At 39.0% G+C, this 22,406-nt stretch overlaps 1 protein-coding gene across 3 annotated transcripts in view; it reads right to left on the bottom strand.

Annotated features, from left to right (window-relative positions):
• Positions 1-22,406, bottom strand: part of AMPH (amphiphysin) — a 127,124-nt gene that overhangs the window by 37,205 nt on the left and 67,513 nt on the right. For all 3 annotated transcript variants that reach the window (XM_062498195.1, XM_062498187.1, XM_062498203.1), the window contains exons 3-9: positions 15,544-15,598; positions 9,179-9,273; positions 4,741-4,836; positions 3,332-3,439; positions 2,859-2,944; positions 1,212-1,287; positions 255-337 (exon numbers count right to left, since the gene is read on the bottom strand). In XM_062498195.1, the coding sequence (XP_062354179.1) occupies positions 255-337; positions 1,212-1,287; positions 2,859-2,944; positions 3,332-3,439; positions 4,741-4,836; positions 9,179-9,273; positions 15,544-15,598 (599 nt within the window). The remainder of the gene's footprint in view (positions 1-254; positions 338-1,211; positions 1,288-2,858; positions 2,945-3,331; positions 3,440-4,740; positions 4,837-9,178; positions 9,274-15,543; positions 15,599-22,406) is intronic.

Below are 22,406 nucleotides of genomic sequence, written 5' to 3'. Positions count from 1 at the left end.
TTGAAACAGCCTTCATTATTTTTTTGTTTTTGGAAGGACTTTCTAGAAAAATAGTCAGCAAGGAAGGAAGCTTAGCATCTTTACTCCTGTTGAAAAGAACTTCATCCCAGATACCTTCACCTACCATCCTGAACAAATAATGCCTGTTACCATGTTATGCAGCAACCACTACACATGGTGTAGGTGATTACTACGTATGCTGAAACCCACAAAGCCTACAACAATGCAACTCAATAAAAAGGCAATAAATTCACCTTGGCGCCCCTTGAATGGTGAAGGCCTTGTCTGCATGCTGATCCCCCAGCTTTGTCATCACTTCGTACAGTTTGTGACATAACTGTGAAAACAAAACAGTTGCTTGAGTTTATGTGAACAACTACAGTCATAATTAAAAACACAGGTGATAAATCTAGTATGATAAATGATAACTTGATAACCTTATGCTACAGTATAAAACCTTCAAAAAAATCCTCAGTGCCCTGTATAGCAAAACCCTAAACAGAAACCCATCAAAATCCATAGAACCAAAGATAACACCAGTTCTTCAAAAACATGAGCTGTTTTTCAGAGAACAAGTTCATAAGTGTGACTGACTGCTATGTGAGCTCTGATGAAAGAAGTAATCTGAAGTTTTAAAGCAACATGGGCACCCAAGAAGATTCATGTTTTCCCCCAAAAAATCTAATCCAAATTTTCACAGAGCTTCAGTAAAGCAAGTTTTCAAAAAAAATTTTGGTCCCAATTTAAAGGCTGCTATAGATAATTCACTACTATTTAGCCAGGTACATTCAAAAGATCCTTAATGAAACTCCTTGGTTTCCCTAACAAAATACTGCACTGCTGACAATGCATATAGCAGACTTCAAGGGAATGTCTGACATGTTTTCCTTGTACTGATAAAGCAAAGAGGTGCTTAGCAATTGGACTCAACAAAAATACTGAAGGCAACAGTAAATTAATCAAAATAGTGAATTTAGTGCTAGAACCAATAATGCACTGCAATCCAAAATAGTAGGGTCTCCTCCTACCTTAAGGAGAGAATAAATATGGCAAGTAGAAATAAACATGATGATTATACCATCAATCTGGATCTGTGGCAAATTCTCATGTGTGCCTCTGCTAGGTTTTTACTATGAGACATTTTTAACTGCATTTTTTAACTTTCATGCATATCATAATCCATTATACATGAGATAGTTAGTTTTACTCACTAAAGCTATTTCCTTGTGAAACTTGGCTTCAAGGCTGGATACATTTTTGAAGGTGTTCACATAGAAGCCAATTCGTCTACGAAGGATGGCACAAAGAAAGGAAAAAGAGAATAAAAGATATGTGTGGGAGGGCCACAAAGGCAGATTAATTAACTGTTTTCTGGACTACAAGCAACATTCTTGACTATTACTCTCAGCAAAGCAAATGATCAAATGTCAAAATTTCAGACTAGTTTGTTCATGATTATTTCCTTCAGTGTTAAAATACGCATTTTGCACTGTCCAGTCAACCAAGTTGCGAGTACTTCACATCAGATGTCTTCATGTTTTTTTAAAGAAGAATGGAAAAGGATGGTCACAAGTGCAGTACAAGCACAGGGAAGGCAAGATGCTCTGGGCATCCATCTCCCACCAGATGGCATGCAACCATTTCTCAAAAGGAGAAAGGTACCATTCCAGCACTGTGTGAGCCTGTGTCCAAATCTTATCACAGCATCAAGGTGATACAGTTGTGTCTGGGGTCAGCTTTAATCTATACAAGTCAGTACAGCCCAGGCATGGGTGTCCCAAGATCAGCTCTGAAACACTTCCACATGTACGTAAGAAAAAATAAATTAATATAGACTAGATATTTCTGTGCATGTAGTCAAGAATCTGCTTATTTGGGGTGAATGATTACATACTTCTGCATTTTGAAAGTAGAAATGCAGAACTATTTAATCATTAGGTTTTGTTTTATTCTTTTTCCTATTTGAAACTTTCATGTATAAGTTCTCCCAACTTTTATTAACAAAAATTATCTTTGGAATAAGAATAAGCCTGCAAAATGTCAACTCAATAGATATTTTCTTTCTGAAGAATTTTAATAACTGAAATAAAGGACTCCATAAGCAATTGCTTTCTAAAGGACCCTTAGATTAAGTCATTCATATGCAGTTTTACTTTTAGTAGGTCCATAAAACAAGTATCTTGAAATGCTAAGAAGGTTTACACTGAAATAGGCAGAAACACAGCAGGAAAATACTCTACTGGTCTGAAACTTAACAGGATTTAATTCAGAAGGCAGAGAAGACAAGGGATACTTCACTATTCCACTCCAGATTGTTAATTGTTAAAGAACATAACAGACTAATGAGATGCTTATTTTTCTACTGCTTTTGTTCTCCCATTCATATTGTCTGCATTTGCTGTATAAACACAATTCATGACTAAACATCTTGACTGAATGACCTATGCCATCAAATCATTTAACATCATAACACAATCAGCGCAAAACTATAAAATGTGTCTTCTGGTGTAGTTATAATAAAAAATGACCTATAAGCAGACCCAAATCACCACAGACTACTCTGTGCTCTAGCATAATTCTTTACTCACAAAATGGAAACTTTTTGCACCTCAGAATCCAGATACGGTAATCAATCTTAAGTGCCAACATACATTGAAAGAAATAAGAATAAATACACTTACAGTACATATATTTTTGGAGCACTTGCATACGTTTCTCTTTTTATTATTTCAAAAAGGTAATGGAGGGAACCTTCGAGAACCCAGCAATCCATTTTCTATCAGCTCATTAAAATCCTCTGATTCCCTTTCCTTACTCCCCATGTAAGGTCTTGCACATCAGCATCTCTCTAGGCTTACCGTGACCACAGAGATGGCAACTCTTCTTGCAAGTCAGTGTTAAACTCTTCAAATACCTTCTGTGCTTTTTGAAATTCTTCTTCTGCCTAAACCAAAATGAAACAGGTGACTTCTAAAATCACTATGACATAACAAAACCAAAATTATTTTTGCGTGGTTTTCTTGGTGGGACTTTCAAAATTTTTATTAACAAACAATGATACTCAGTCCCACACCAGAGATGCCAATACAGGATTTGCTGTCCCCTCAGTCTCACCAAGAGAGCAAGTTAGGTCTCAAACAGAACTCCTTTGTGGAAGAGGATGAGCATGCCTACCACATGAACCAAAGTACTTAATACACATTTATTCTTAGAGATATAAATATTTCTAAGAGACCAAAAGGAAGAGAAATTCTGTGCTCTGTCTCTGTACAGAAAAAAATGCCACCCAATCTCCCCAGGTCTTCTGCCAGCATGTTTCTGATTGTGCTACCTTGGTGATTCTGCCCTCATCTTTTCTTTTTGAGCTCTGCAGGGCTTCTAGATGATGCCTTGCACTGTCGTAGTCCACTAGCTTTCTGCTTCGTTTTGCAATGCGAGTCTGTACAGGGGTAGAAAAGAAAGTAAATATGAGGAGCAGTTTTAAAAAAACCCATTTTACTTATGTTGTTAATTTAGTTTTTGACATATTTTTATTCTCTCTTCTCTGTTGTTCATATCTGAATTATTACGTCATGTAGAAGCAACATGGAAATGGTAAAAAAGACAAACTAATCACAGTATTTTAAATAAGGGATCAATTTACAGATAGTTTGGAAAGGGTTTTCATGGGTGTAGGGCTTATAGGCCTTAGAGTTGAGGTATCAGTTTTACATAAGACTTGTCGCATTCTCTAGAATCAGTGAACCTGATAAACTCATGGTAACACTACCTTTTCCCCTTATATTTACCGTAAAAATTCAACAATTAATGCATTTTTTCTAGAGTTGGAAAAATGCTAAAATATACTTCTTCATATAGTTGTTCTGATACATACCTGAAATACTGGAGTTCAAGATACAGATATACTTTGATAAAGACTTTATAAAACTATATATTAAATGTAAAATCCTCATACTGAGAGGGCATAAGCACAGTTTGATTTTAAAGTGAATTTAGGACTGTATATCACTAATGTTAGTATTTTTAGATTATTTTTTTCTTTAGCCCTTGATGTAAATTACAAAGGATAACTGTGTGCTACCCACTCAGTTATAAACCAACACAAAAAAAAAAAATAAATAATTTATGCCTATACAGTCATATTAAAATATAAAATAAATATCTCTCACCCACAGTGCTTCTTTATCCTCACACATTTTATTTAGCAGGTATCTCTCTGAACTGTACACCAGATAGGCATTTGGCAGAGGCTAGTATTTGTATAACATTCTCTTATGATGTGTATTACAAAATCTTTTTGTAACTAATTAAAAGAGAGCAACCATGGCTTAGGTAAAGGAAAGATACTCATAGGTGCACCTAGCCAATAACAGAAAGCCTGCTTTCCATGTAATTTGTCTGGCATTTTAACAGCTGAAGAACTTAATGTGTCCTTATTGAAGCTGGGTAAAATTACCTCATTCCAAAGAAACAGGAGCATAAAAATCATAAAGGTTTCCTCTACAAAGGCTATTTTACTTCCAAGTACTACTGCGTGAAAAATATTTTAGTTCACTTGGAAAATCAGCCCTGCCTAATGTTAGGAATTTACTTACAGAACAATATCTTTTACATTACATGAGAGCATGACTTCCACCTCCCACCCTTTTTAATTTATTTTGATTGTAATCTAATTTTCAATTTATTTTGTAACTCAAGATAACTTTAAAACTTGTCCTTTACAGAAAATCATTACTCTACTTTGATATCAGGAAATTGTCCTAGATATGTATCCAGCGTTAATAATGACCCATCCACCAGTTTTTGATGGAAGTCTTCCCAAAGTTCATCACATTTCTGAAAAAGGTAGAAAGGAGAAAAAATGTTCTTAGTAGTTTAATTGCACTCTAAACCTAGGAGAAATACAAATGTAATTGGCAAAGATTAATCTTTCTGAAGTTTTAAAATGTTCTTTATGGAAATAAATAAAAGCATAAAGTGAATGAAAAGGAATACCTTGATATTTCAAGTTCAATTCACAACAGACTAAGATTAAACTTAATAACTAGTTTGTGTTTTCATTATTTCAAATAGTAACTGCTATGTGAAAATAAGGATGTGATGCATTCAAGCTGTTCCTCAGGGTTTCAGGTCCCTGAGGACCATTAACACAGAATTTGAACCTGACCTAGCTCTTGTGTCTAAGTGTGTTCACTGATGATGAACCTCACTTACAGAGAAAGGAAGTACAACAAAAAAACAGAAGAGAAAATAAAGGGGAAGGCCTTTCTGTCTCATTCTTTTTATGCCATTAAGGTACATTTGATGAAATGGCTGATGCAGGCAAGAATTATAGCTTGGGCTTTTGGAGAACTGGAATGACAGGAAACATCCTAACATCAGCTGGCAAAATAAGCAAAATCTGCACCCCCACCACCCTCCTCTGGCCTGAAGGTACAGTGTTTTTCCCCAGTCCTTTTTTGGAGCTCTGGGGTAGTCACCAGCAGAAACCCTCTGTAGTTTTCTGATTTTTAAGAACATATTAATGCAGCTCATGTGACAAGGGCTCAATGGGTGAGATTCCTTACTAGAAGCCATCCTGTTACATAGACATAGTGCTTGAGGTGCTGGGTTCTCCACTGAACAAATCATTAGCACATGTCAAACATCCTGATTCCCCCCTTCTTTGCACACTTCCTAAATCACTTAAAATCCTTCCCTTTGATGGGAGGGAGGCTAATGGGTGTAAGGACTTCAGGGCTGTTAGTCTCGCTGACAAGTCTGGAAAACTATTCCCAAGTGTTTATCATAACCTACTATATGGCATATTATAAATGCTGTGTGATGCCAGCTTTCAGTTTATTCATTTCCTATTCTAATAGAGTCCCTAGCGAATTATTAGAATCTATTAAACATGTTTAAAAGAAATACCTCATTTATTAACACAGCATTTAATCACAGTGGTCTACAAAGCACCACAGCATTAGATCATAGCAAGCAACTGCCAGTCTTGTGTGTTTGCCTTGCATCTTGCTGATTGGTATTTGGAACAAATTAAAATAATGGAGAATTTCTGAAAGCTAATGGACTCAAACAACATTGCTGAAGAATTCTTTAAGCCATCATCTTTCCTAGGATACAGTATAAGGTCTTTTAAATGGATCCCTTTTGGAATGATCATTTATATCCTAAACTGAATAGATACATAATTCTTTCATACTTTAGGCTGAGATCACAGAATTTCGGAATCACAGATCAACTTTGAGATCATCAAGTCCAACCTATGACCTAACACCACCTTATCAACTATAACATAACACTGAGTGCTACATCCAGTCTTTTCTTAAACACCTCCAGGGATGGTGACACCACCACCTCCCTGGGCAGGTGATTCCAATTCCCAATCACTTATTCTGTGAAAAAATTCTTCTTAATGTCCAGCCTGTAATTCCCCTGCCACAGTTTAAGGCTGTGTCCTCTTGTCCTGTTGTTGGTTTCCTGGGAGAAGAGACTGACCCCCACCTGGCTACAACATCCTTTCAGGCAGCTGTAGAGAGTGAAAATATCCCCCCTGAGCCTCCTTTTCTCCATGCTAAATAACCCAGCTCCCTCAGCCATCCCTCACAGGAATTGTGTTTCAGACCCTTCACCAGCATTGCTGCCTTTCTCTGGACATGCTCCAGCATCTCAACATCCTTCCTAAACTGAGGGGCCCAGAACTGGACACAGCACTCAAGGTGTGACCTCACCAGTGCTGAGTACAGAGAAAGAATCACTTCCCTGCTCCTGCTGGCCACACTATTCCTGATCCAGGCCAGGATACCATTGGCCTTCTTAGCCACCAGGGCACACTGCTGGCTCATGTTCAGACTGCAATCAACTAGCACCCCCAGGTCCCTTTCTGCTTGGGCATTGTCCAGCCACTCTGTCCCCAGCCTGTAGCACTGCAGGGAGTTTTTATGGCCAAAGTGCAGGACTCGGCACTTGGTCTTGTTAAACCTCTTAATGCTGGGCTCAGCCCATTAATCCAGCCTGACCAGGTCACCCTGCAAAACTTTCCTACCCTCCAGCAGATTGATATTCACAGCCAACTTGTTGTCACCTGCAAATCTGCTAATGATACACTTGGTCCCTTCATCCAGATCATCAATGAAGATCTTAAACAGGACTGGGTCCATACATGATCCCTGGGAGAACATTACTAGTGACTGGCCACCAACTGGATGCAACACCATTCACCACCACTCTCTGGGCCTGACCATCCAGCCAGCTCTTAACCCAGTGAAGGGTGCTCCTGTCTAAGCCATGGGCTGCCAGCTTCTCCAGGATTATTCCATGGGAGACGGTGTCAAAGACTTTGCTGAAGTCCAGGCAGACAACATGCACAGCCTTCCTCACATCCACCAGGTGGGTCACCTGGTCATAAATTGAGGTCAGGATGGTTAGGCAGGACCTGCCTCTCCTAAATTCATGCTGGCTGGGTCTGATTCCCAGGCCATCTTGTAAGTCCTGTGTGATTGCATTCAAGATGATCTGTTCCATAACACTGCTGGACACTGAGGTCAGGCTGACAGGCCTGTAGTTCCCTGGATCCTCCTTTTGGTCCTTCTTATGGATGGGCATCACACTGGCCAGCTTCAAGTCGTCTGGGACCTCCCAGATAACCAAGACTGATAGTAAATGATGGAGAGCTTAGTGAGCTCTTTTGACAGCTCCCTCATCAACCTAGGACGATCCCATCTGCTCCCACAGGCTTGTGAACATTGAAGTGGCTCAGCTGGTCACTAGCAGCTTCCTTCTGGATTACAGGGGATCTATTCTGCTCCCTGTCCCTATCTACTAGCTTAAGAGGCCATCTGTCCTGAGAACGACCTGTCTTATTGCTGACAATTGAGGCAAAGGTGGTGTTAAGTACCTCAGCCTTTTCCTCATCTTTGGTAAATATATCCCCCACCATGTCAAATAACGGAGGTTTTGCTTTGTTCTTCTTTTGATATTAATGTATTTATAAAACCACTTTTTATTATCCTTTACAGACGTGGCCAGATTAAGTTCTATCTGAGCTTTTGCCATTCTAATTGATGCATAAATCTACCTTTGTGATTATTTACCAAAAAGAAATCAGGAGATTTTGTATGTATTGCCCATGAGTCTCTTATAAAGAAAACACACCTATCTTTACATCTAATAGAGCTTAAGAGCCAAATTTTGGTCCTTTCACACTCAACTACAAATTTCTAAGTGCAAAATCTAATAGTCTACAGATAAAAGATAAGGTGCTACAGCAAGATGCAGTATGAGATTTTCCTGCTGTTTAACCTAAAGCAATATAAAAAACCCAAACCAATCAAACAAAAAGATGTATCTTAAATTAGGCAGTTTGGAAGTTGGGTGTTTTAAAATCAAAAATCTTTGCAGCAGGGAAGGGTAGGAGAAGGCAGCCATAGAGAAGAAAAATAATCTGTACCCTGCTCTGTATTCAGGATTACTGTTAACCATATTATCAGGAGGGCTTGCAAACTGAATGTCAGGTGGTTAAAAGCTTCATTAACAAGCATTTGCAGTTTCTTGTCACCACCATCACACTTGCTGACAGACATCTCCCAGAACTGAGGCTCTTTAAGCAGGCAATTCAGAGCATTTCAAGTAAAATTCCTGCCATGCTGTCTAGAAAAGCCTGTTTTTCTCTAACCACTGGAGGAAAGTAAAAACTAAAAATAAATAGTGTCCTGAGGTCTAATTTGCCTTTAAATTCCATATCCTTCTCAGAAGGAGGCAAGTGTCTCATAAGATATCCTGTTCAGTACCACTGGGTCAACAGTTGTTACACAGCACAAAAGGATAAGCAGATTTGATAATTTTTAACATTCTTTTGAACTGAGAATCCTGACTGTAAAATTCCATGTAAGACACCTTTGTACAAACTTGTCAGTCAGATGCTGTTAGGACCAATTCTGCTCACACTGACGTTATCTCAGTGGGAGCTTTTATCAGCTTGTTCATACAACAGACACTGCAAGTGCTGCATCTGGCCAGCAGGAGCTGCATTTCACAAGATCTGAAATTTATATGCTGAGAAAACAGGATTTAACATGGCATGAAGGATTAAGGTCAATTTTGGATGCACACTTCTTCTCAACAGCTCAGATTGATCCATTTGCACCCAAAAAAACTTTTTCCCTCTTTCCATACATCTTACCTCCCCAATCATTTTCACATCTTCACGTCCATACCAGTCTGGCTCATATACTTCATGGAGAGACTCTGTAAGCTTCTTTGAGGCATCTTGCATTCCTGCAGTTGGACAGAAAGAGGAACATATAAGTGCAAACTACAAGAATGTTGATAAATATCTTCATTTTCAGTCACGTGTACCCACTATGCTATTCCCTCTGGCAAATTCAGAAAAGAAATACCTGAACTTGGGGAGAGCACTATAATGGATGCTGTTTTATGAAGAATCTTTTACCCAGTAGGTTTAGAAGTTTGTGGAGCCCAGTGCTTATTTATGTTTGCAACAGGGTGTTGCCTGCAGAGGACTAAGTGAAGCCAAACAGATCTGTCACTTTTGGAGTTCTTGATACCACAGGTGGAACAAGAACAGGGACTATTGATGGATATCACTCTGTAATTCACAGAGGAGCTGGCTTAAATGCAAAATAGCCTCAATTATATTATGAGAAAGGCTCTAAATCTATCTTCAGTGACAACAGTTTGACCCCAATGGATAAAAAAATCACCCTCAGTGAAGGCACTGCGTTTGCATTTCAATACAGCATGAATACATTAGATGTTGAATATGGTCTGAATCCAGTGAAACTAAACTCATCTCACCTAACTTTCCAAGAGTTCAGAATATGTAATTTTAAAATGACAACTTTTATTTCAATTTCTTTGCAAAATCTCAACAACACTTGAATTTCTTATTTGGTATTAACTTTTTTTTTAAAAAGCACATTTTTTCTCTAGTCAAAATCTGCTATCTTGAAAATGTTTCTAAGTATGATCTTCAGATTTAACTGCTCAGTGAATAAATTTAGGAATAACATCAATATTTTTGTTTTCTGCACAAAGAAACATTCACAAGTAGAAATGGAAAACTAATTTGAAACTTGAATGTGCAGAAAAGCAGATTTAATCTAATCAGTTGGCATTCCGTCATTCACTCCCAAAACACATGCTGTAAAAAGACAGGAAAATAAATGCAGGAATGCACACTTCCTAATAAGAAAATGGTGGCCTATGGAATGGATAGGAAAACAGATACTGAAAAAGCTGAAAGTACATGCCTGTTCTCTCCTTGAGTACAAAAGAGAGAATGGCATGGTGGAGAAAAAGAACAAAGAAAATACTGGTGTTTAGAGGGTACAAGCTTTCACCCTTAAATCAAAACGTCCTGAGCCAAACCAGAATATTTGATCTCTTCAGGAATTATCTTGGGGATAGCTTTTAATGACAGTGCTCATCCTACACTATTAGGATAGCACAAGAATTAAGATGCATTTCTTCCTTTTTTCCTTCATGGTTAATTCTTAGGATGATGTATTTCCATATTAAAAATTGTTTCCCTGAATAAAAAGGATTTTTCTTTTTGCTTTAGAAGATACAAAATTACAATAAAATATAGATCATCTCATATCTTCAGGCAGGACTCATTTAAAATCCTCAATGTCACTGCAAATTAATCAACTTAAAGAGGTAAGCCAAAACCAACAGAGTTTTGCTTAAGAAGGCTGCTTCTCTCAATCAAGGTGAATGCACAAATCAGGAGGGTTTGTTCATCCCTGCTCACACTTGATCCTTTCTGATACCTGACCTTCTGCCCTTAAGCACTGTGTGGCAGAGGCTCCTGTGGCAGGCAGGCTAGCACAGCTGCTAGATAATCCTTCCTGCAGCTTGCACTCAGCTCAGTCATGGACCACACTGACACCTTTTCCTAGACTTTCTTTCCTAAGTACTACAGGACGCAGGCATATATCTGCTTAAGAGAATAAGTAAAACACACTTAATATGCCATGTTTGAGTTATATTAAAACTGCACCAACTTTTGCATTTTTTTCTGTCCTGAGAATTGGATAATCCTCCATTCCATCACATTCCTGTAAAAAACATCAGTTGAATCCAGCTACAGTGTCAGGCATGTGGGCAGTAAAGTATTTGGCTGTTTCAGCCAGGGGCTTCAATCTGAAATTTCCAGGCTAAGATCATCCATCCTGTCCCCTCTGACTACATATATACCAGGTTTACTGCAATACACCAAGTGAGTGGAGAGGTAAATACCCACCCAGTGAATCCCCAGTCTTTTTCATGCCTCTGGACATAAACTTACAGTGTCCAAGGATTTTTTATTTGGCTGGTTTCCATACAGAATTATTTCTTACACACTGATACCCTTTATACGTTTTTTCAGCACTAAATTTAAGAGGATTAGTGTCAGTCATAGACTGCAGGCTCTCTCTCTTGGCTGATTTTAACTGCTATCACTGAGAAATATAAATTGTTAGAAGCAAGTCATTAAACTACTAAGAAATATAAAAAGTACTAAGAAATGTGAAAAGAATTTTTACTGATGACGAACAGTTAGAAATTTATATTTAGTATCAATTGTTTCATTCAGTACTACTTCCTGGTAATTGGGTCCTTTATTTAATAACTATAAGTGCCAACATATTTGAATCACTTAGGAAAAATGTTGCTAAATAATCTAGTTACTAAAGATGGAGTTCCTCAAATTAAATGATCCCTATTTCTATGGGAAAAACCCTTGTCCCTGTAGCCTCGAAAAAAATTCTAGAGGCCTCCTTGTGATAGGGATCCTGGGGGTGGCAGTGCAGAAACATTCCCATTAAGCACACCAGAGATGTGGGAGGATAGGTGACTCTTTACCATCACAGTCCCAATGTACTCAAGCTCCCATGGAGAATGAGACAGACCTGGAACAGCACGTTGGCTGTAGAACTCCTATACTGTGGGGTCTCCCCACACCCTTGCAGGGTAATCTAGCCTTGAATGATGGAGAAATTTCCATTTTCTTGATGGGGTGAGACATCTTAGTCTGGCTCTATTTTAATATTACTTTTGAGGTTCTTCAGAGAAGTTATCTGCCCTGCCATAAGGGTTGTATTTGTTATTGCTAGAAATCCATTAGAGCTTCCACTTCAATTATTTCATTATTCATGAAAAAATTTTGCAGAAAGATGATGGATAGTTTTATGGCTTTTAAGAAATTACATGACTGATTTTAAGATGTCTGTGTCTGAAGGATATGTGCAGTTCTGTCAGCCACAGACTGACAGCTAGGCAGCAGAACAGCTTACAGACCTCAAAAATCTCCCCTCCCCTTCCTGTACACCAGTTACTCTTTATCACTACATCAAGCCACCTGAAGTGTATGGTACTTTCTTTTTCTCATGCAGGACTACTTTCTACCTCTGACACCTTGCCACCTGCATGAAGAGCCAGGTTTATTCTTCCCCATCAGCACTGGTACTTGCAAAGAGCTCAGGGTAGAGAATGGGTGACTGATTTAGGATTTCTATAACAACTGGCCCATAAACCATTCAAGTCCCTCACAGCTCTCAAAAGCTTAAACAAAAACCATGAAGTATAGAACTCAAATATATATTGCTAAGGAGACTGGAAGAGACACAAGACTGGGGCATGAGATGAGTAAAGCTACGGGTGACAGCACACAGTCTCATCAGTACAAACACCACTGATACATAGCAGACATTAAACTATCATGCAGGTGAAATAAAATGGCACATAAAAGCCATTCACAAGTTCAACAGCTTTATGGCACAGTTCCTCCAAGTCTTTGAACAACCAACAGGAAAGATCAAGGTCCAGCTAAGACTAAGAAGCACCAGTGAGCATGAAAAGGAGGCTCAATAGGAAAAATTCTTTTATGAATGCATGATGCTAAACCTCAAATTGTGAAGTATATTAAAATGAAGAGACAGAAGGTCATAATAAAGCTCAATTGACTTGCTTAAATCCCCACCTGGAGTATTGTGTCTACATCTGGAGTTCACAGCACAAGAAAGATGTGGACCTGTTAGAGCAGGTCCGGAGAAGGCCACAAAGATGTTCAGAGAAATGGAGAACCTCTCCTACAAAGACAGACTGGGATTGTTCAGCCTGGAGATAAGAAGGCTATGAGGAGACCTCCTTTCGGACTGACAATATTTAATGAGAGCTTATTGAGAAAGAGGGAGAGCAACTTTTTATACAGGCAGACACTGGTAGGACAAAGGGGAATGAATGATTTGAAACTGAAAGAGGAGAGATTTCAATTACATGTTAGGAAGAAATTATTTACTCAGAGGGTAGAGAGATACTGGAACAGGTAGCCCAAAGAAGTGGATGCCCCATCCTTGGAAGTGTTCAAGGTCAGGCTGGATGGGGCTCTGAGTAACCTGGTCTAGTGAATGACATCCCTGACTATGGCAGGGGGATTTGAACTAGATAATCTATAAGGTCCCTTCCAACCCAAACCATTCTATGATTCTGTGAAATCATACCAGGATTTGTACTTCCTACTTCCAGTATCAAGTCACTCAGAAGTCACGCAGCAAATAAAACTTATTATAGAAGTTCAAATCCCAAAATCCTTTAAAATGAACTGCTTCTCTCATGCATCCAAGAGTATTAGGATGTCAAGTGCATTATTTTCCAATATATGTGATTATATGATTGACTTTTTTCCTGCAAAATGAGCCCATGATGACAGCATGACTCTAAGTCTCTGACATCTTTGGTGCAAAAATATCCCACTCAAGTGCCTAGATATGGGCGTTCCCATGTTTTTGTGCACAGATGCCTCAAAAATCTTTTAATGACAGCAGTCATTCAAAGAATTGCAACAAAGACACTGTAGCAGGTGCTTCAGTCATCCAAAATCTGGTCTTTGGTACTACCAAGCTAGTCACCTTTGAGGAAGCCTCAGCCAGAGCTGTACTGTGCTGTGTTGTCTCGGGCTGTGTGCTCACTCCACAGCAGCAATGTGTGCCAATACATGTGCCAAGGACGCCCACTGCTGGATTGCTGACTTTGACATTTTTAAGGCTCTCATGAGTGCTTCTGACTGGATCTTTTTTAAGACATGTAGATAATAAGGTGCTAGCAAACACTTTTCATTCTGAGTAAAAAAGTCAGTCCAAATTACTTAAAGGCAGCAACAAGAAAAAGATGCTAAACAGAAAAGTATAGCTAAAAAGACAAAACTTAAACAATGGAAAATTTTACACCAAGATAACCACAAAACTTGGTGAAAGAAGTAGTCCAGTAAAGAGTAAAAGGACCAGGAGTGTAGAGTACTAGGAAATTAAGAGAAGGATGGAGAAAGAAGATGGAACAGAGAGGAGTGTTCTTGTCACCAATACAGAAATCAAGGCAGCATGTAAACAGTCAGCTTACGTGACAGATAAGACATCCAGCCAACAAACAGCATCATCCTGCTGCTTCTGAATAAGCACCAGACAATATGTGTGGGGAAGAGTAAAAACTAAGAAAGCAAAATTAGCATTCAATGTGTTCCCACCAAAAGACTGACGCCACAATATCCTCTAAGAACAAAAGACAGTGCAAATTTGTCTGGTACGGAATTTTCCTTGGGCAGCCCATCCAGAAAAGAATAGATGGTCAAAACAGTAAGCGACTGCTTTGCTTCCCATTTTTTAATTTGCATCAAAAAGAGCTTTCTTACCTGCCTGTGAACAGCTGATGAAGTGTTACTATGACAGTGATTTCCAGGGATGTTAATACCCATTTCCAAAATTTTCCCTACTGGACTGAAGCCAGGTTAAATATATTTATATTTATATTTATATTTATATTTATATTTATATTTATATTTATATTTATATTTATCTCAAGAAGCTACTGTCTCTCAATCAGTCACCAACTATTATTCCCTTCCCTTTAGCCTCCAACTCCTCCAACTAGAGATGGCATGAGAAGGACAATACTGCATACAGTGGTCTGTTGAGTATGCTGGATTTATAAATGTCTAGTAGGATTTAAATGACTGTTTACTTATGTCTGATATTTAAGCACTCGTTAGTGAACTTCTGGTACTTAGATTTTCAATGTCGTATCAAGAGACATCACATTTTACTTTAAAACTTTAAAGAAAATTGATGAAGCAGCCAGAAATAGATAAGAAATCACATTATCACCGGGTGTGTGGTTTTGGAAGAAGCTTGTCATCCAACTACTAATAACCTGGAAATGTTACAGTTGTGGAGATCAAGCAATCCCTTGACTTGCATGAGGTACTTCATATTCTAGCATTTGCAAAGATGAATAACAAGATGTGCAGACTTTGTGGGTGCTGAAAATGCATGTAACATGAGAATCTGGGCAGTGGAGGATGCACCCAAAGGACAGTCGAGGATGCAAGACTCTACATATATAGTTGACATGGAAGGTGCAGAATCCCTAGCATCAGGTTAAAGAGAATCTTACTTGTATTTGTCATTCTATACTTTAAACAAGCTTACTTGTCTCAATTTTTTTAAAAAGTTTGCTTTATGAAAGCAAGATATAAAACTTCAAAATCACCTTTAATGGCTGCTAAATACCCTCTCAGTTCTCTCTGGAGTCTGGAACCCTCTGCCTGAAAAAGAAGAAAAAAAACAAAACATGGAAGTGAAAACACATGTCAGTTACGTTTAATGCTTTGAAACATGCATGCAGTATGTCAAACAACAACTAAAAGCAATTTCAGGAGCTGATTAATAGTGTCATATGTTGCAAGCATGCACAGATTCATATAAAAAGGGGGCCTGCCAAAGGAGGATTGCATAATGTACTGTGTGGGCTAGAATTTCTGGGTTTATTTTATCAATTATCTGTACAAGGAAGAACTCCACCCAAAGAAAAACAGGGACATTTTACAGTTCAACTCAGGTTCAAGGTGCAGTTTAAGTCAGCTGGGCCTATGGCCTGTCTGAAACACAAAGAAGTACAATCAAAAATGGTGAACTTCCACTGGAAACCACTCAAATTAGGCCAGTCTAGACCTGAAGAAAGTTCTACCCTTACACAAGCTGTTTACCATATCTGCAAACAACTCCCCAAGTAATCTAAAATTTTAACATTTTGCAAGCAAATAACTATAAAAATACAATAATGTTAGTTACTTTGTTTTACTTGATTAGTACATCTTGCAGTCTACTGTGAAATCTCGACTGTTTCTTTGGCAAATACAGAAAAAATATCTTTCTTTCTCTTATACCAACAACTTTTGTAAAACTCAGAGCAGAAAAAACAATGAATTTTGTTACTTTATCTCTGACTGTATCACAAGTTGTGGAGAGGTTTACAGCTGGCCTGTGAGCCAGAGAGGGTTAATGAATAAGGGTTATTTCTGAAAGGTATTCTATCAAGGCCATTGGCCTGGAGACCAATAAGAGAAGAAGGAGAAGGAGATAAGTGGGAAAGAAAACCTGCAGCTGGGAAAAGTATTTTTAGAAAAGCGTTGTGGAAAACAGAGGTGGAGATGGCTTTTACACCAATGAACATTATGTTGATCTATTGTAACCAATGAACAAAGAGTTAACTTTGTGGAGTGTATAAAAGACAGGTAACTGCTGTAATAAATGGGATATTAGCCTTCTGAAATGTAGTGTGTCTATCTGTATGTTGCACCCACCTCAACACCCCGCTGCCTGGGCGGGGAGACAGCAGCCGGTCTGGATCTAATCTATTTTGGCATTTGGAACACTGGTGAGCTGCTGGAAAATATGGGAATGTATCACATGAAGAAAGTGTTGTCCTATCGACAGGGAAAGCTTTATTGGAAAGAAGAGGCATTGAAAGCAGCAACCGTGCCCTCTGTAACATGTTGTGGGTTGTCGCATGACTTTGAATACTGACAAGCACTGCCTTTAGTGCTCGGAAAGACATTGAAAAAAAAAAGTGGAATGTGATAGCTAAACGGGAGAAGAGCTGCAGAAGTTTGATAAAATACGATAAATTGACACTGCAAACTTGGTTGCTATGAACTGCTTTTTTTTTTTTTGTCAAAACATGGGAGGAGGTAGCTGAGCGATATGGGTGGCAGCTGCAAGGGGAGACGGGATGGCTGTGGAACTGCTAACTACATGAGATCTACTTTGAAATTTACTGCTGCAATTAAAAGCTGATGGAGAAGTTGTGGTGGCTGCTGCTGCTGCTGTTACCACCCAGCTCATAGAGACCGCCCCCCGCTCAACATCATCTGCTTTTATAACATAGTTTCTTTTTCCTCTGCCTAAAAACAATGATAGATAAAACTGTAACGAGAAGGACTGCTCTCAGTCTGACAGAAAGCAAGATGCCGGTTCAGCAAAAAAAAGATTGGGTTTCTGGTGTTTACTGGAAGAAAAAAGGAAAAAAAAAAAAACCAGAAAAAAACCTACAGAACTGTGTTGGTCCCTTGGGCTGGGAGGTCCCCTTGGCTTGTTAGATAGGCTCTTTTGCCTCCCCCCAAGCCCTGTGCTGCTCAGCTTTCCCTGGCGTGGTGCGGCTCCCCCCTCTTTAGCCCCCTCCCTTCCCCTCTCCACAACAAGTTGGACTTCACAGATCTTAGGACTTGCAAAGAAACCTGTGCTACACATATAATTTATTGCTAAAAAGACGCTATTTAGGACATCTTCATTAACCTGAAAATTTTTGAAACAGTCCACATCTGCCAGTTTCCAATATCTTTCAAATTATTTATTTAAGCAGTTGGAAACTACAGGCATATCAGCTTGCAGTCACATTTTCTCACACACAGCTACACCATATGGAAAAATCAGCAGCAAAATATGACTGGGTGACTTGAAAATATGACTGACTGCTCTGGAGTTTCTCTCATATTTTCCATGTGAAAATCAGAATCTAAAGGGTGCATGTGAATAATGTGAATACTTTAGAAGGCGGAAGGTATAAGCTGTTATAACTCCACTTAACTCAAAGGATGGCTGCTCTCAGTAAAGGATTTGCCATCAGCAACTTCAATGCTCAGAGCATTCGGACACAGAGGATCATAAGAAACTCAGTTTGATAGAGGCTGTCTGATGCTTAAAATCCATCATAGCTGCAGCCATGTTAAGTCAAAATTGTGGTTCTGAAAATCTACTTGTCTCACCAGAACACACAATACAATGCAGATTACACCCACCAAACTCGCTTCTTCCAGCTTCTTGAAGGGACCTGTGGGCCTTTAGAATGAGATCAACAGCCCCTACCCCCATCTATCAAATTGCAGTGCACTATAAGAAGAGAGCAACTGTTTAACCTCCTGGAAATATTAAAGAATTTGGAAGGTAAAAAATGCCTCAGTGGGCCTAGAAAGCAGACTGAATTCACTTCATGGATTCAACAAAGACAATCTTGCTATTACACTAATTTGATTTGAAACAAGTCACCTACAGCTCTCAAATCCATTAATTGACTAAAGTCTGAGCACAGGAATAGACCCACCAGGGTGGTATCTGAAAAGCTGCTTGGTAATAGCAGGTATGAAGGAGCAGCCAGTGCACCCAACCTTTCTCTAGTTTGGGACCATATTTGATGCTCCAAGGAAAGGCAACCTCTTCCCCTGCTTTGGAATCAAAGCTGCATATCAAAACAAGGGCCAGACAGGTGCAGGGTGAGTATCAGTGGATTTAACCTCAGATTTAATTACTTACAGAACAACAGAAACTTCTGAAGTAGTAGCTTGATGTTGTGTCCTTTAAGAAAGTATTATGCGTACATTTTAATACTGTTTAGCAAAAGGTACTACCCTAGAGTGTCATTACAACACGTTATTTCATGGTACATAAAAAGCAGGCGCTAACTTCATTCTGTGCTCCAGTGGTTGGCAGGGGGATGAAAGCAGTTGTCTGTTTTCCATGGACCAAGGCATTAAGTGATCAATGCTTCCACAGGGAAAGGAGGTTGTACCCAGGAGAAAATTTCTTGATCTCGTGTCTGAAGAGAAGGATCAGCAAGTACTAGGAAGGGACTACAAGGAAGTTCTCCTTTTATGCATGCCAGTCTCTTCCTGGGAGGATCCCTTGGACTGTGAGAAGTCACATGAAGGCATAGAAGTTGTCTTTTAATTTAATACCTTTTTTGGCCTAAGCTATTGTGGTAAAAATTGAAGGTACAGAAACTTGGTTCTTTATCATGATCCAGCTAAACAGGTGACCATATAGTAACAACTTATAGTTATTAAAAAATCTTCGGTGTTCTGAGAGCAGCAAACTATAGTTGGAAGGCTGAGAGCCTCCTTAGCTGATTTCATGTCACGATGTTTTGTCACTTGGACTAAGCAGCACACCACAAATGTCAGGGAAACACGTTGTTCAAACACTATGTTTATAACTATACTGCTGTGCAGCTTTACAACTCCTACCCTAAACCCCTATTAGATCTGTTGTGCTTGGTTAGCATTGTGCGTCATCAGCAACTGCTGCTCAGGAAAATGTGTAAGAAAAAGTCAAAGCAGCAAAACATGATGTAAATATTTTGCCATATGTGCTGTTATGAGTTCTGACACTTCATTCAAAAGAGTACTTTTTAATATGCATCTCCCTCAGTCTAGGTTATTAACAGGCCATGAACACCTGAAATATCTAAGTATGATAGAGTCATATGACTTTTCCCTCATTATAAATTGCTGTGTGATGTGACACTGAAAAATCCATGAGCCAGCTCCTACTGAATTTGAGAGATAATCTCTGTTTCAATGGCAACAAAATCAGACCTTTCTAAAAATACCAGAAAAAATTAGCATCAAAAGCCCTCAGTACTGTGAATTCTGAAAAATGTGTATCTAGTCTATACATTTTCTATAGTAAACTCATTATTACTGAAGACAGATATACTTCTGACACCTAACAGACTAATTAAAATTCATTAGATGAAAATACTGCATTGCTGACTATGCACATCTTGCAAACTGTTACATACAGGTTTTAAAAAGTACTTTTTAAAAGACTGTCACCTATTTAATATTGTCCTTTTACAGTGTTTACTAGTACACTCCTACTACTTTCTATCAAATGAAAACATCTACTGGCTCTGAAACCACTCCAAGTGGCTCCAAGTATCTTCATTAAAGACATGAATTTTGTTAAATGAGATGCAGCTTCTTGAGGGAGAATGAAAGGTTAGGTGTCCTTTCACCAATGTTGTATCCCTCTGAAATGAAATTTCCCAAGATAGCATTGGTGCTTCCTTTATAATTTCATATTTTCTTTCATTTATTCTACACAAGTCAGCAAAATGACTGAAGAGTTTTATAAGATGTAAATAACTCTACTTTCTGGTCTCATCATATGGTCAATATACTATAGCTGGTAAAGACACATGCACTCAGTGAGAGAAGAAAGTTCTGTGTTTCAGGGTCTACCAATCTACGGGCACAAGCCTTATGTACCCTGACAGCAGCATTAGGCCCTTTTCAGTACTATTGATTGTTGGGTATGTTTAGTTTTGCTTTTCATTTAAATTCATAGCATTTAAGCATATCTTAGCACTGGAAGTAAGAAAAAGAGCCACAGCACTGCTGGCTGTGAGACTAAAAAGGTTAATGATGAAAACTAGAACCCCACAGTTTCTGTCTAACCAGCTTTTGCTTCCTGATGCATCAGAAAAACTGTTGCATCCACTCAGAAATTAAAGACTATCTTGCCTCCACAAAAGTTGCAATTTGATGACCTATTCACCAGAAATCATTAATTTACAGGTATCCAGTCAGAACAGAAGAGTTTGATTTTTCTATCACGTCATATACAGAATGTAAACACAATACCTCTTTCCAGGAAAGGTCAGCATGTCAATGACATATAAAACCCAAATACAGCACTCCAATTTAGTGACAGACAGAGAATTGAAAATACTGAACCTAGATCACAGGATGATTAATTAATAATAATAATAATTACAATTATTAATGCAGTTCTAATTAATACTCGAATTTTGTCATTCCATTGCTAAGACATCAGAGAAATAGCTGAAAAGAAAATATTTTCTGTATGAACTGGAAGACATTCCTTATTGTAATGTGCTGTTACTTGTCACAGTGTTGAACAGTGTTCATAAACACTTCAGGTACTAGTAATTGCTAGGTCTTTTACAGAACTCTGTAGTATGAATGAAAATAACTATTACATTAATGGAAGCTTAACATAATAAAAGGCTATTTGGACAAATCTGTAAATCAATATGAAATCTATCTGCTTACCAGAGTACTCTATTTTACCATTTATCAGTGTCTTGGTGTGAAAGACAGATGCCTACCAAGGGTGGCGGGAACCTCCCTTGGAATGGAGAATATGACCTCCCTTCCCTCCAAATCATTAAAACTTTGAAATTAAGGGGCTTTCAGGCAAAGATACAGGGAAATGAATAACAGTTCTTTACTAGTGTATATATATATATGTATGTATATATAACAAGGCAATCAAACCAACCACAACAGCATTAACAACAAACAGAACCCCACACAGGCAGTTCCATCCTTCTCCCGGCTGTCGGGCACTTTCCCCTCTGGTGCAGTTCCAGTCACAGCCGCCAGGGGCGCTGGTGGCTCCCGGCCGGGCAGGGCGGGTGCGATGATTCCTCCGCGCCTGCAGGGGGCGCTGTGGCGGACACAGCTGGCAGGATGGGATAGAGAAGGGGCTTTTTTTATGAACCTCCAGGGGCAGCCAATTCCAGTGTTCCCTCCGGATAGCAAAAGGAGCTGTATCAGGGACCTTGGAAGCAGCAAGCTGGAATGGCAGGGGCTAGCAAGATCCCGGAGTGGTAGATGAGATATATCAGAAACTCCACAGCTGTATCTAGAACCACGGGGTGTCCCTGAAGATGAGGGGGTGTGGGGCCACAGCAGAAGAAGCAGGATGGGGTGGACTCCAGCGGCAGCAGAGAACTCATGCCCTGCCCCCCAGAGAGCAGCAATTCCACTGGCCTCTTCCAAAGTTGAGAGAGTAAGAGAGGCAGGAACTGCACCCAGCCCTCCTTCCCCAGCCCAAATCTCCTGCTATCTCTTCCCCTCCAAGAGAAACCCCCCAGCTAAGAGAGTAGCCCACCACATCCTTCCTGTGGCAACTTCTTTTGTCTCTCTTAAGTATCAGTCATGATGGTTTATTTGAGACAGATGGGACAAAATTTCATGAGAGAAAGAAACAGAAGGAAAAATCCTAACCCCCAACAGTCAGGTTCCTTATAGTCCCTAGAATTGTCTCCCAAATTCTGGAATCCTTTTCTTAAATAAATGGATTTCCTATTTTTCTTTTTAAGCTCTAAAAGATATGGGTTTTGAAATATTTATCTAGAGCATCACTTGAAAAAAAAGGGTTTGCAACCTTCTCTAGAAACACGATGGTTTTAGGCATAACAATATTTTCCAGGAGAGCACAAAATTTGTGGCCCAGCCACTAAGAAGGCTCAAAAATAAGAATTTTGTT

The sequence above is a fragment of the Cinclus cinclus genome, chromosome 1 (genome assembly GCF_963662255.1).
Source record: "Cinclus cinclus chromosome 1, bCinCin1.1, whole genome shotgun sequence".
In the NCBI taxonomy this organism is placed as follows: Eukaryota; Metazoa; Chordata; class Aves; order Passeriformes; family Cinclidae; genus Cinclus; species Cinclus cinclus.
The sequence above is the reverse complement of the archived record's forward strand: the minus strand, read 5'-3'. Positions and strand labels throughout refer to the sequence as shown.